Here is a 15,471-nt window from a genome sequence, read left to right on the forward strand (position 1 = left end):
AGATGAGTGTGATGTTTGACTTTTTCCCATCATCGAAAACTTTGTCCGATTGCCATGGTCTTTTGAATATGGCTGAAAAGAGCCTTGGAGTGACTCCAGTCAGCTCCCTCAGTACCGTTGCTCCCATTCCCAACTAGTCCCGTGGGCCTGTCTGTGTTCAGTTGGCTTAAGTGCCTCCAAGCTGCCTTCCACTACTGTAGATAATGCTTCACTCCCACAGACCCTGTTAGGAGACTCATGGACTGGGAGGCCTGAAAGCCAAAATTGCCAACAAAATCTGAGACACGCACACAAAAAAAAACCCCTGAATGTCTTTACTTTTCCTGTGTCCTTTCTATGTTCCCTGCTCCATGAAGCAGTGGGCATGCACTTTCCTTGCTTACTCTTCCTTTTGCTCTCAGTATACTTATAGAAGCTTTTTTCATTGCTTTTAATGTCCTTTGATTGTTTTGACTCCAGCTGAGCTTTTGCTTTTATAATTCCGTTGCTCAATGCTTAAGCAATGTTTTTGTTCCTCTGAGTGGCTTGCCCCTGCTTCCACCTTCTGGGAGACAGGGCTTAATAGTATTTTTAGGTGTTGCGTGCTATGGATCATTTTCCCCTAGCCAGACCAACTAATTATGTAGTCTGTGTTTGTCTTTAGAATGTAGTCATAATTCATGTTGCACCTATATAGGAACAATGAATGAATATTGTGTGCAATCACTAAAAAAAGTGTATATGTGAATTATGACACTGTGATCATTTTATCTGAAACGTCAAATGCTTTGTGCAATCTGAGTGATGCCATAAATCATAATCAGGGTTCATTTTTTTTTTTCTGTGGAGTCATCAAAATCTCAAAAGAAAGCTATAATTCAGAAACTTAAAATGTGAGTATGGTTTTATATGATATCACTGAATATTTGTATATCAGTATAAATATCCACATGATACGCTATGCAATATATTGCCAGGAGTTATAAAAACTTGTTCTCAAATAAAAAAAATTGGAAACTTTCCCTTTCAAATCCTCTGAAGATGTCAGTGTCTAAAGAAATTAAGCTTTTATTTTTAAAATAAATATGTCTTGGCACTAGTTTGTAAAAATAGCTCTTCAACTGTAGCCCAAAACACACTTATATTCCTGATTTCCTTGACGTATTTGTAGGAATTCTACTGTTGCTTATATATAAATAAAAAAAAAAAAAAAAGTTTTAAGGAAAGAGAAAATTACAATATCTTTAGCATTTTATAGCTGATGTATATAATGAAATAGAAGGATCCTGTAAGTATATCATTAAGTCTCCAGTAGTAAAAATTTCTCTTTCTAATACTGTATTTCTGCTGTACAACATTGCTGAGTATCAAAGCGGAAATTCTGACTGTAGTCTTGTTTTCCAAATAGTTGAAGTCTGTATGGTTTTTTTTCTGCAATAAGATTGATTTAACCCCTTTTGCTTGGTTTTCGGTGCCAGGTTGTTTCTCAGGTCCCTGCAGCTGCTTCTTTTTGTTCTTTTGGGTGAACAATGGCTATGGTTTATTGCCAGTGTGTTTGGGAGAATATAATAAAGATGTGACCTCCACATACTTTGCTTCCAGTTTTGATAATTAAGGGGTCAGGAGCCGCTGTATTCTCATTCTAGCTAATTGAATTTTTCAGCCCTTCATATGCACTGGAAAAACGATGTGCACAGGTACTACTAGTGCTAGTTGGTAGCTATGAACACATTGTGTGTTCGTCTTGTGAAAATCCCTGCAGTCTCCGCAAACTTTTTACCAGAGTTCTGAATCCCAAGAAGAGGGTAGTGAGAGTGCTGGTAGCACACGAAGCCCTGAGAATGAAGCTAACCAGAGACAGAACTGTCTGGCCTGGCAGCTCCCAGGTGCCTAGAAGTGGGAGTCCTTTTCCTTACTATGTCTGTCCCATTTACTTTATTAGTATTCCTCATATAAATACATTTAAATAATTTGTTGTTTTCTTCCTAATAATGTAGCACTTCTTCCTTCCATGTAGCACTTCTATAGGCTTGCTATCTTAGTGACAAAAAGTTATTGTCGTTACTAACACTAAAATTTTTATTAGAGTACATCTTAAAAAAAATATTTTATGAAATAAAAATGTTCCTACTACCCTTGCTTAATATACTGTTCATTTTTTGTTCATGCCTCTCTTTGTTTCCCAGGGCAGCTATGTCTTCCCGTGTAGGTGCTTCCAATGGGAAGTGGAAATTTCCTATTTGGCCAGAATGGAATGAAGCAGATATCAATGCAGAAAAATGGGATGCTGGAAAAGTTGGAAAAGAGAGAGAAAAAAATGGAAAAAGTGCCATTTCAGTAAGTTGTGTGACACATACATATTATTTCCACTTCATTTTTTTTGTACCTGTATTTACTAGAGTATTTGTCACAAAAATAATTTATTTCTAATGAATATATTAGTTTTCAATCCTATCTTTTCAATAAGTTTAAATAGTTCCCTACTAAAATAAAATAATAAACTAAAAGTATTGTGCATTGTTTGTTTGTTGCTTCTTAAACTGTTAATGTGTGTGTGTGCGCACTTTAATGTGTGCACATTACTGGTATAAAAGATGCAACCCCAAAATCTTTTTTGTAACATGAATTAAAGCTGGAGCTGCGGGAACAGCTGACCTGTTGTAGTATGGCAGAACAATCCTTTCTCTGGGCACTGCAGTTTCTGTGGACTCAAAATGTTGAATACATCCATCTTTATTACTGGAAAAATGGGTGTTGAAGTCTTTTCTTTTGTACACCTCAATTTCTGGACATGTGAAACACTGTCTGCAGTTCTAGTGTGCAGAGAATGGTTTGAGGGGATATCATTTTGCAGAAAGTAAGCACCTGCCAGATACAGAAAAATTCCTCAGTCTTTCACAATTTTTAATTACTTTTAAGTCTCATCTGGATTTTTACTCCTTCAAACTGGTTATCATTACAGAATGTATGTGCTTTTTATGCAGAGTAGTAGTAAAACTATTTCTTAAAGAGGTTCTTAAACTTTGCATTTTTAAATGATATTTAAAATCCATTTAATACTCTGCTTAATTTGAGTCTTTGGTGTGCATATTTTATATGCAAATTCTGCATTGTTCATAGGTTTTTTCTGTATGTATTCTTGTGTGCTATGTGTATCTTAGCATATGTGTTTGTAGAATTCTTTTTAATCTTTTCCCAAGCTTAAATACATTGTACCTCTACGGGGCAAAAGTACTTTTTTGAGAGAAGTTACAGTGTCTATACTGACTGCTGCCATTAACTTAGACAATTTTCCTTTGTGTCTGTCTTCTGTTCCATTACCACACTTGGTGTCCTTGGGCTGTACTCTAAATATCTATCTAGCACTAATCTGTTAAGTCTGCCAGACATTATTATAATAGAGAATATTTAAACATAATTGTAACTGAAATTTTTTTTTTTTTTTTTTTAAATCATAACAAGTATTCCTGAGGTGTTTACTGGACCATCCAATTCTTCTGCCACAAACTATACAAAACTTTTCTCTTTTTACATGTTTAAAGGAGTTGTTAAATATGTTGGTCACAGCAGATGAATTTACAGATGTAAAAAATTTTTCTAATGTGGCCTCTTTTGATCCAAGCAGATAGCCAGAATTCAACATTGTGTAGTGTACTTCAGTTACTTTTTCTGGTTTAACTGGTGTTTAAGTGCTAAACTTTGTTACACTGTGTAGTCAGGATTGGATGTCTCTGAAAGCAGAATATAAACTCTGTTAATTCAATTCTGTATGGTCCGGGCTGCAAGGATTCCTTTAAGCTTTCAGAAAAATAAGTATTCCTAGAAGGTTCTCTTTTTTTTTTTTTTTCCCTCCCAACTTCTTTCTTCCTTCAGATACTTGAAATAGTTTGTTGCAGATTGATATGTTGAAGGAACTTACACAATGAAAGAAATAAGAAAAAAAATGCAGAGAAAATACTGTTTTGAAGTCTTTGTTTTGTGTTTGGTTTTTATGCTTTTTGTAATGTATTTTCTTTTGCCTTTCTTTCATCAGTAAGCATTGTAGTTTTTCCTTCCCATAAACTTTTTCTCGCATTTGGTCTGTAGAAGGTAAGAGTACATCGTGGATGTGAAACACAGAAATATATAATATGCCTAAAAGCTTTTAAAATTCCAGGCACAAATAAAAGGCATTAACCATGTAACCGATTAGTTTCTCACTCAGCACGAGCAGTATCTGAGGCATTTCCTCATCCTACCTTGAGCTATTAAGTAAGCAGGTATCCTGATGCCTTCTGTTAAAACAGAGGATAAGTATCACTTTGGAAATGAAGGTTTGAAAATTATGTGAGCCTCTGTCTTTAATGGTCTGATTCATGATGCTGTATAATTATAGCTCTCTTTGGTTTCTATAGCAGTTTTAAATGTGTGAAACCCTCTTTCTGTCTAAATATCGCTTTAGTTATTTACTTTCAGTCTTCAGTTTGAAAAGCTTTAGAAATCAGTGAGTTAGAAAAAGTACTTAGAAACAACTTGGTAGAAGAGTGCTTGACTTAAAAGCTTAAAGAGTTTTTTTTGGGAGGCTTTTATGAAAAATGGAAGAGAAAGAAAACACTTAATATAGACCTATTTAGACAGTGCAGACCACACAGACTTCTCCAGACAGGCTTCTCAGAACAATATAAGTAGTTTTTGTGCTGAATCTTCATTTTGGGCTTTGCACTCTTTTAGTTCAGTTATAGATACTATTAGTTCGTTTTTATGCTATTTTTCTTCTTAGATGAATTATAATGTGAACAATATATTATTTTAAATCTTGTGGAAGATATAATACTGTAATTAATAAAAAAATGTTCCACTTCTGTTCATGCATATTTTATGTAGAATGTCTTTGAGGATCCTGAAGGGAAAATAGAGTTGCCAGCGTCCTTAAAAGTGCATTCATGGAAACGCCCACACGAGTTTTTAACAGATAAGGTAGGAAACAAGCAAGGTCATAATGAAAAAATGCTACTTGCCTAGCTGTGTCACAAATAAAGGAAATTTAGTTCAACAGATAAAACTCACTTGACCATCCATAGTCGTCCTGTCCAGGACACCATTGTGTACTGAAGAGTCGTAATGCATACAGCGTTAACCTGTGCTGCGCACGCAGCTTGGCCTTGAGGCTGCAGGATAAACTCAGCCTTTGCCTTTATCTATGCTCAGCAGCAAGTTCTTATGTGAGCGTCCTTTCTGTTTTACAGTAGAAATGATGAAAAGAGTTGTTTTCTTGTAAGAAAATCCTGTACTAGCCCAAATTCTGTCATAGCTCAATAATAGCAAAATGAGATGACCCTTTCTACAGATGGGTTCTGCACAGAATGCTGCATGTGGATCAGAAGCCTGTTTGAAGCTGCACAACTTGGGGTGTCCAGTGTCTAAAAGGACATAAGGTTATCTATCCTAATGTCTTTCTTTATAGTTAGCTCCAATAATAGTACTTTAAATGATACTTTGTGGATTCTGAGTGCCTTTCTTAGTGGGATCACCATGGACCAGCACCTGCTGGCACAAAACATCACGATGGTGTCTCCTCCCAAGTCTGCTCTTCTTTTTGACTCCACATTCATTTAGAAGACACTTGGACAGAGAAATGCCTTCCTGTTTTTCTTTGTGTTCTTGTTTTCTTACTTAAAAATCAGTGTCATGGCAAAAAAAAAATTCTGTTTGTTTGCAACAAAGGTTTCCCTTGAGCAGTTATCTGAAGTTAAAAGGTAAAAAACCTGAAACCATTAATTAGCTTTACCAGAAATATAATACTTTTTCCTACTTCAACTATTGTATTTCTCCAGTCTGCATACAGAACGTGTCCACATCTTTGACAGTGCTTGTCTGGAAGATAACCATAACATTTTAAAATCATGCAAATCTCTTATTCAGTTTATTTTTAAAATTAATTGCAAAGAAAATAAACAGACTACCATTTCAAAGGTTAGTTTTCTCCAGTGCTGTTGCTAATCTAAGTTTTAAAGTGTTTTTTCTTCAGATGAAATGCTGAAGTTTTAAAACCCTTTGACCACTCGTCCAACTTTTTCAGGCTTGTCAGTTTTCCTTTTGTCAGTTTGTCAGTTCCATTTTTTATTAATTATACACTAAACAGGTCCAAGTTTAATTTTTAATAGAGGAAGGAGAGGGGGAGGTCAGGAGAGTAATTGACAAGACCGAAAGATTGGATGAGAAATGCTGCCAAAATGCATAAACTGAGTAGAGATATCTGAAAGATGAGGGCAAGAGAGCTGGCAGCCCAGAAAGCCATGGAAACGTGTATCTGTATTAAAAATAGCTTTTAAAAACTATCTTTAGAACACTGTGAAGAAAGCATTTTTTTTCTTTAAGACCTGATTAAAACTTTGATGCTTGTTTTGGTCCAGTGTATTTTGAATCAAGAAGCTGTGATTATTAGAAATTTTAGAAGTTGTTAAAGATTAATATAAATGTCAAGTGATGAAAGGCTATTAATATTATTTATGTTGCTACCTAATCTATTAGTAACTATAAAAGAAAGCTTAGTGTGGTAAGCAAAGAGTCAATGATCACCAATAAGTGATGAGATGCACAGATATATTTAGTTCAATAAACTACCATCTAGTATGTTATTTCTAAACTTACAAAAAGAAAACAGAATATATAAACAAGTAATAGTTATCAAAACTATGTTATACAGTCAAAGGTTTGATAAAGTCAGTGTTCATACTGACGATACCACTATCTAACAGACAATGAGGAAAACAAATCCTTTTGAATCTTGGTGTTGGAAAAAGGAAATCTCGAAGTATGAGACAGTGTTATGATCATGATTTAAATGCAGAACTGCAAATATGAATAAATTGAGAGAATCTCAGTTTATTTATGTAATTATTACATTTGGTACTCTTCAAATCTCCTGGTAAAAACAATGATTTTTTTTTTTTTTTTTTATAAATTCTGAACGTCTACATTTTAAGACATTTTTATTAAGGCATGCCAAAGCAGCTACAAGATTTGCAAACTGATAGCCTTTAGCTTGCAAACGTCTAACGAATGTTTGCCAAATGTCTAATGTTTGTTTGTCACTACTGTTAAACATTATTGTTCATTTATTTTTTTTCCAGATAATTTAGCTATGGACTTAATTAATTTACTTTCTCCTAGGTTCCTGTGGTTGTCAAAAATGAAACCTCATTTGACCTTTTTTCAGCAAATGAGCATATATTTTGTAGTGAGGTATGTAGCAATGCTCTAATGTCCCTTTAAAAAAATATTTTATTTAATTCTTTTTAACTTTTTGGATTTCACTCCTAATTTCTACCATGAAGAAATAAGTTGTGACAAATTTAAGTGGATAAAGAATACTGGGAATAAAATGTCAATAAATCATTTAGATTTGTATAATTTGTGTTTATCTTTTTTTTGAATTTGAAAAATTAAATCAATGATGGTCAGAGATTTTTTCCAACTTTTTTTTTTAGAAAATATGCAGTCTATGAACTACAAAGATTATTACAGGATACTGTTCCCTAAAGATAAGAGCAAATAAAAGCTATATCAGAAAGAATTTATATATTTCATACAAGCTTTCCTGAAGTAATTTTCTTAATGTGCCTCCATGCATGCACAAATCTCTGTCACCCAGCCAGTCCTTTCCTTCTCTCCAGAGTTGAATAAATGTTTACTGAATTTCTACATATCAGGGGAAAATATAAAGCAGCTAGAACCAAGGCATCTGAGTGCCTTACTGAGTATAGTGTTATTTCATAATTTCTACTTCATTCAGTGCTTCAATGTAAATTTGAAATTCATCACTAAAGAAAATGTATGAGAAGAAGCCACCAGAAAACGAATGATGTAAATTTTGCTGTCCACAGAACCACTAATTAATTTAAGGGCAAGTTTCTTGTAGTAAAAGCTTATTCTCATTCTTTTTTACATAAATCACTATAAGAGTCTGGTAATACTTGTGAAACTGTAGCATACATCAAAATCTGCATGTGAGAAAAACACATGCACTAAAGCATGATTAGTTAAAGCTTCTATTTTAATTTTTTAAAATTATTAAATACATCTAATGACTTATGATTTTTTTTACTGAGTACAAATAACAAGTATTAAAGCCAATACTGATTTTTAGCAGCTATATCTAGTAATGGCCATTAAACAAGTAACAGTTCACGAGTCCTGTAACATAATTTATTTTAAAATCTGTCCTCATTTTTCTTTGGTAACTGGTGAATAGCTTAATTTATACTGTGCCTTTACTTAGTTTCATGAAGTTTTGTGTTACTGTTGATAGATATTATGATGATTTTAAGAAAATTTGTACTAACGAAATTATTTTTTTGCATGAAACCATAACTATGCTTTTACATTGCTTCTTCATTTAAACAGGATCTTTTTTGATTCTTTAATCATAATAGGATAACCTGATTGCGTTTTTCTAAAAGATGTAAGTTGAAAAATTTCTTTTTTCTTTTTTTCTCTGTTGTCAGCTGATGAGATGGATTATAAGTGAAATCCATGCAGTCTGGAGGGTATGTAATGAAAAAGACTTAAATGATAGAACATCCACACCTTTTTGGAAACCATGGGAACATATTTATGCCTTATGTAAAGCTACCAAGGGACACATGCCACTGTACAATAGCTATGGAAAGTATGTAGTGAAACTTTATTGGATGGTGAGTACTTCCCTCCAACAATATGTAAATATTATGCAAATAGCATGGCAAATTTTAATGGTTAGGGTAAGTGTTTATTTTTCTTGAGAAAATGTGGATTTGTAGGAGTGGAGGCATTGACAAATTGTTGATGCATTTAATGAAAGTGCCTTTTACAATTCATATGATTTTCATACAACTTAGAACTTGATAAAACAGTTATTACTTGAAAAGGCAATATTCTTTTTTTTTGTATGTTGTGTAGAATTTTGCTGATTGTTAGGAGTTTGTTTGTTTGTTTGTTTGTTTTTCCGTGAGCACTGCTGCAAGATACTACATCTGAGTTCATTTGTTTACTACTTTGTAGAAAGATGATCCAATCATGGCAGTTGCTAATGTTGCATATGTTCAAACTATCTGTGGAAATCACTTTTCTTTTCTGATACTCGTGACATTTTTTTTAGTGTCAGACAGCAGTTTTGAATGTCATTCCTTAGCCCAAAGCACAATTTCAATACATTTGACAGAAAATAATTGGTTCATTCTGTATCATATTGTGAGTGGTTAAAATAAAGTTGTTTCAAGAAGTGATTGATTTTCACCATTTGTAGTTTGAGTTGCATGTGATACTTGATAACCTATTTTGACAGGGTTTGACTTCTAAATCGCATGATCTCTTATAGTCCAATGTAAACTGTTTTTTATTTGACACATTTACAAAAATTTTCTTTCTTTTGTTTCTTTCTTGTATCTTTTTATTTTATGAAAATACTTCTTGTTGATATTTGGGTTTTTTTTTTTTTACTCTGTGTCTCAAAATGTTATGATGATACTAAGCATCATATGTGTGTGTTACCTAAATGGAAATTGCTTTTTACCATTTGAATCCTCAGTATTGGTTGACTTATACTAAATAAAAAGATATGTTTAATAAAATTTTTTGCTAGAGAGAAAAATATGAAGACTGATTTTGAGGTTTGCACTGCACTATAAACTGTATGATTTAAATTCTCTCTCAGTAACTTTTACCCCATTTTTGTTTCAGTCTTAATTTCATTTGCTGATTTTTTTTTTGTGCATGTATTAATTGTTTTGAGATAATAGGCAAAACATTTCTGTTCCTGTGCAGTGAATGATAGAATATGGAGGTTTGATGCAAATTTTTAGTAGAGTCAAACAAGTGACCCACATCTCTTGTATATTAGGATTAAGAATGACATAAAAGTTAGAAGTTGTTTATGTTGTTTGAGTTATTCTGTTTGCATTTGTCTTTTGCAAACAGAATATGTCGCAAAACACTAAGATGTATAATTTACCCTATTAATTGCCCACACTTGAAAATAATTTTGACACAGCCAATTGGAAACATAAAGTTGGAAGTGTTAATAAAAATTCAAAGGCATCCCATTGGACTTCTAAAAAAATAGAATTAATGGAAACAGAAAAATTTATACTTAAAAAAGGGAAACAAAACATAAGAATGTGTAAAAGCTTTTTTCTTTAAAAAAAAAAAAAAGCAAAAATCAGTGCTCCTGAATACAAGTGAACAGCTAAGACAATGCAGACAGCTGATTAAGCAAGCCAAAGATACTAATGAAATTTAAGTTGCTAATAGTATTGATATACAATATTTAAAAACAGACTATTGCAAGTTACTGATAATAAAAACATAAACAACGTTAAGAAAAAAAAACACCAACAAGCAGTTATTCAATGAATATTTCTTCTGTGCATTGGAAGGCTGAAAGTGATATATCTGTTCCTTGGCACACTGTGAATTAAACAAACATAACTACCTCTAACAAAGTAGATTTAGAGCTGCTGCTTCAGCTGCTTAAATTAAACATTTTCCTATCAGTAGATCTAGGTAAGCTATGGACATAATTCAGAGTGCTTGCTTGAGATATCTGCTTTAGGCATCACCACACCAACTGCCTCCAGCAGTAGAATTTAAGTAGATACATTTACGTGGTAGAGTGATCTATTACTGTCAATAGGGATAGGTGTGGTGTAATTTGTTTTGTTTGTTTGTTTGTTTTTTTCCAAGGGTGATTAAGTTGTCTCACATATTGAGTGAGGAGCTATCAGAATCAGTCAAACAAACATTCAGTTTCTGACAGTTTTCCTGGAGGTTAAGCAGCTGACTTAGGGCTTTATATTGGGTACATCTGTCTATGTAGACACCAAGCACTAGATTATTCTGTGAGAGTGCGTGAGAAGTTAGAGAGCTCATATCTTTTATCAGGTGGCTGCCACTTCTCCTTTTGCATAAAATGTGATGGTCAGAGCACTTATCAAAGAGTGAAAGAACTGAATATTCTTCCCTTCTCAGCTCTTAAGGGCTAAAACTCCTAGTTTCTTTAAGGAAAGTTCCATGACTACAGCTTTGACCTCTTTGCAACAATGTACGTTATGGGACCAAAACCCAAAGGGTGACACCTGAATTCTTTTCCAAAGTTTCAGTATCATTTAGACTTTAGACTGCCATATGTTTAACTTTGTCTCTTCCAGCTTAATAGAGGTTCCAAAGGCATTGCATATAGTTAGTTACAAATGGAAAAGAAGATGATCCTAGCGGAGCACTTCTCAGTGAAATGTAAAAAGGTCCAATAGCTACAATATGACTTTAGATAACTTCAATCCAAAATACGGCATAATCAATTAGAAGAAAAGGCAATTAAATATTGAAAAAAAAATTATCAAAATGGTACATTCAATGTTAATTTGTATCCTTAAAATGTGATTAAGTAATAAAAAAAAAAAAGAAAAAAAAATGTTTATTTTGCTTTCTGGGAGAATATGTTCTTAATATATATACATGCTTATACAGCAAAAAGGAACCACCAAAGGCTAAAGAAAATGCAAGAGGAGAATCAGGAAAAAAAACGACCTGGAGGGGTTGTTTTGTTTTTAACCCATGGTAAAAAAAATAAAATAAAAAATAGAGGTCTCTTTAGAAGATGTTCTCAGCTAATAGGAGACAGTTGAAAGAGCAACAAAAAGTATAAGTATGAAACTCTTACATTTGGGAAGAATAAGATTTTGTGATGTCTGTGTTTGTGAAAGGTGCTGATGTGGTTAATGGAAGGATTTAGAAGAAAGAATGTAAGACTCCAGGTCAGAATACTCAAGGACAGCACTCTTAAATGCATAACAACAGGAGACAGAAAAATATGCCAGAGTAGAGGAAGAGAATATATGTATAATTTGGTAAATAGTGAAGAGATTTTGTTTTCCTAATGGTCCTCATGGTGAGTCTCAAGTTTTCAATTATTTGAGATAATTAGTGTTGCTCTACAAAAGAAGAGCACAAACTTCCCATCTCACAACGTTTTTAGAACTTCAGAGTAAAGGAACTTGCATTATATCTGCAGCAATTGATGGCCTTGGAGAGGGACAGCAGCAGGTCAGTACCTTAGATGGGCAAGCTTGGCCAAGTTTTTTGTTTTTTTTTTTTTTTGGAGCTGCAGAGAGAGCCTCACAGTTGCGTGCAGCACGTTACTTAGAAAGACCTCAGTGCAAAGTTCTTTCAGAAATCTCTACAGTTGTAAATACAAAATAATTACTCCAACACTTCCATGACCCTTGGAAAATCACTCATATTCTGTTTCTACACTGGAAACCTTTACTTTAGTGGTTATGGTATAAAAGCTTCCTGTGAATAAAAGTAAGGAGCAATTTATTTTACTTCTCCAGCACCCTGTTAAATTGTTTATAAATTTGTCCATCTTTCAGAATGAACATAAATACAAACAAAGCTGGGGAAAGCTTTTGAATGGCTGCACTTAAGCACACTGCAGCTCGATACGTATCTCTTGAGAGGGAATAAAACTGAGCATATTAATTTTATTCTTAAATAATCCTACAGCATGTATTTGTATTGAGAAAAAAATAGAATTCTAGTACAGTATAGATCTAATTTGATATTTTAAAAGGAAATTTCATGCAGTTTGTTATTGATACATGTCAGCTAGCCAGCACTGAGGAATAAATAGGAAAGCAGTTAAAACTGGAAGAATCTCTTAACTTTCCTGTAATGGGGAGCACTTAGTGGATTTACGTGCTGCACTTTCCTCATCCCTTACTACTGCCTCCACATATGGAATAATTTATGTTCATATAGGGAATAAGAGTTGCATGAGTTTGAGAAGGCAGAAATGATGTTGCCCAGGTTCCTCAGCAGAGGACATTATTCTGTGTGTGAATTTAATACTACAGAGGTGGTGTATTTATGTGATAGAAGACTGCATTTTAAAGCATCTATGAGAGTTATCAGGGTGTTTTAGATTCTTTGTCACTTTTGTTTTGAGTTTTTCACTTCCTTTCCTCTGGTTGTACAGCTGTATTTCACAGAAAGAAAAACAAGGTAGAAAAAAAAAAGAGGGTCAAATGGTGGAAGATTAAAGAAAATGTGCAAATGAGAAAAGACAAGTGTCAGCACAGATAGAGGAGAAACAGATTTCACAGGAGAAAGTGGAAAATTAAATGAGAAAGGAGAGGAAGAACAGTGGAAGAATAGTGAACTGGTTTAAGTAAAATGCTGTATTGAGTCCTGAGGGGGGAATGTTATCCACCAGATCAGACCTGTGGATATTCATTTTTCACATAATTGGCACAATACTTTTTAAGTTCTACCCCACATCCTGCTTTCACTTTGCATTCCTGAGGTTTATTGAATTTATTTCTTTATTTTCCCTTTTCTCACCTATGTATTTCTTTTTCTATCCATAGATGTTCTGCCCCACATATTTTTCTTTGTTTCTCTTGGTGTCTTATCTCCTTAAACCAGCAAATTGGTTTTAGAGTTAGTAGTGAAATGCTGTAAAAAGGTTATCACTCATGCAAAATAATTGCGATATGGATTCTATTACTTATTAAGTATAAAAGGCAAGCAATTGGTGAGGAGGAGAAAATAATTTTTAGTGGTGCTACATGTGCAAAAAAAAATACTACTGTCTTTTAAGAGTTACATGCACAGAATTACTTCTTTAAATTAAAAAATGCCCTGAGCTATAGAAAACCAAGTAGCTCCTCACTCCTTACTTTTCAGCTTTTACCGCTACTCTGTTAAACTTCAACAACTACTGAAAGAGGAGATGAATATGTGACCATTTCACTTACTAGGTCCTTTTCAAACTAGAGAAATGTTAAAAAAAATAATTTTAATTGTCAGCAAATATTTTCTATCCTAAAAAAAAAATTCACGCCTCCTTTATGCTTTTTAGGTATCTTTGCCATATGGCCTATATTTATTCTCTCCTGAAATCTATAGAACTCATGTAGAGTTAATCAATGGGCATTCCGGTTTGAAGCCACAGTTTAGTTACCAGCAGGGAGGAGTAATTTTGCCCTCTCTGATAAAGTATGGTGAACATTTTAGTGTTTTGGTCATTCTTCGTCATTTTGTAGGTGAGAAGCACTTGCTATTGCCCCACTAATTCCTTTACCTCTCGTTATGTCGTAATCGCTAGGAAAGACATTTTTTGGAGAATGGCAGACCAAGATTATTTTGTGGGATACTAGCTCAATTTGATAATGAAATATCTAGCATTGGTGACAGCAGTATCTTGTCTTACTTGTCTCTTATCCTGGAAATGAGGAAAGACAGGGAGAGACTCTTCAGTAGGGCCTATTGTGACAGGACGGGGGGTAATGGTTTTAAAATAGAGGGAGGTAGATTTAGATTGGATATTAGGAAAAAATGTTTTACACTGAGGGTTGTAGAACACTGGAACAGGTTGACCGGAGAGGTGGTGGATGCCCCACCCCTGGAAACATTCAAGGCCAGGTTGGACGGGGCTCTGAGCAACCTGATCTGGTTGGAGATGTCCCTGCTCCTTGCAGGGGGGTTGGACTAGATGGCCTTTAAAGGTCCCTTCCAACCCAAACCATTTTATTATTCTATGTCTGTTACATTCAGTTATTTTGTGTTGCTTCCTGTAGTATTTTATAAGATACAGTCTTAATGCTTTCCAGGACGCTAATCACTGCAGACAACATCCCCAAGTAGTTCTTGGGAAGCAAGGGGGACTGCTTATATCACAAGTATTTTCCAAACTAAGACCTTAGGGACATTTGTAAAACTGGTATCTCAGTTAAACCTTTTTTTTAATCAAGCAGCTGAAGAAATAGCAATGAATGCATGCACGTGATGGACTACACATATGAGAGGAAATATGTTTGGAAATAGCTGCAATTAGATTAATCTCTGGAAATAAATAAGTCAGAGCAGTAATAAAATTCTATAAATACTGTTTCTATACTTCTTAGATATTATATGAGAACATCTTTTAAAGCCATCTGTAATATAAATCAAATTACAGTAGAATTGAGTTCTTGGGAAAGCGTTAAAAGTTATATTACATACATTTTTCTGTTTCCAGCCCACAAACTCAGTATTTTCTTTCTTCTTTCCTCCCTCTCTCTCTATCATAGGGTTGCTGGAGAAAGATCATTGTGGATGACACTATGCCTTTCAATGAAGAGGATAACTTGTTACTACCAGCTACAACCTGTCAAATTGAGCTTTGGCCAATGTTGCTGTCCAAAGCCATCATTAAGCTGGCAAATACTAGGTATGTTCCATCAGCTCACTTTTGGGTTTTTTTTTTGTGAGGTCACGTGGAATTTGCAAAAATTTGTTTTAGTATACATGGAAAATATACTTTGCAAAAAAAATTTGTAGTGACAAATATAGACTTTCCTGAAAGATGACACAGTAAATCAGAAAAGCAGGGTCTGCTGTAGCTACAGAAGGTGCAATTTCCTTTTTAGATATGTGCTTGTACATTTATGCACAAAAAACTTTGCAAAGAAACTGCAATGCTCTTCCTGTTTG

The 15,471-nt window shown here is 34.0% G+C and overlaps 1 protein-coding gene across 1 annotated transcript in view; it reads left to right on the plus strand.

The window, feature by feature from the left end:
* ADGB (androglobin) overlaps positions 1-15,471 on the plus strand; it is a 125,186-nt gene that overhangs the window by 24,452 nt on the left and 85,263 nt on the right. The window contains exons 4-8 of the mRNA XM_086744625.1: positions 2,166-2,316; positions 4,843-4,935; positions 7,132-7,203; positions 8,466-8,654; positions 15,069-15,208. Of these exons, the coding sequence (XP_086600751.1) occupies positions 2,166-2,316; positions 4,843-4,935; positions 7,132-7,203; positions 8,466-8,654; positions 15,069-15,208 (645 nt within the window). The remainder of the gene's footprint in view (positions 1-2,165; positions 2,317-4,842; positions 4,936-7,131; positions 7,204-8,465; positions 8,655-15,068; positions 15,209-15,471) is intronic.

Source organism: Chlamydotis macqueenii, chromosome 3, assembly GCF_036417535.1.
Source record: "Chlamydotis macqueenii isolate bChlMac1 chromosome 3, bChlMac1.mat, whole genome shotgun sequence".
NCBI lineage: Eukaryota > Metazoa > Chordata > Aves > Otidiformes > Otididae > Chlamydotis > Chlamydotis macqueenii.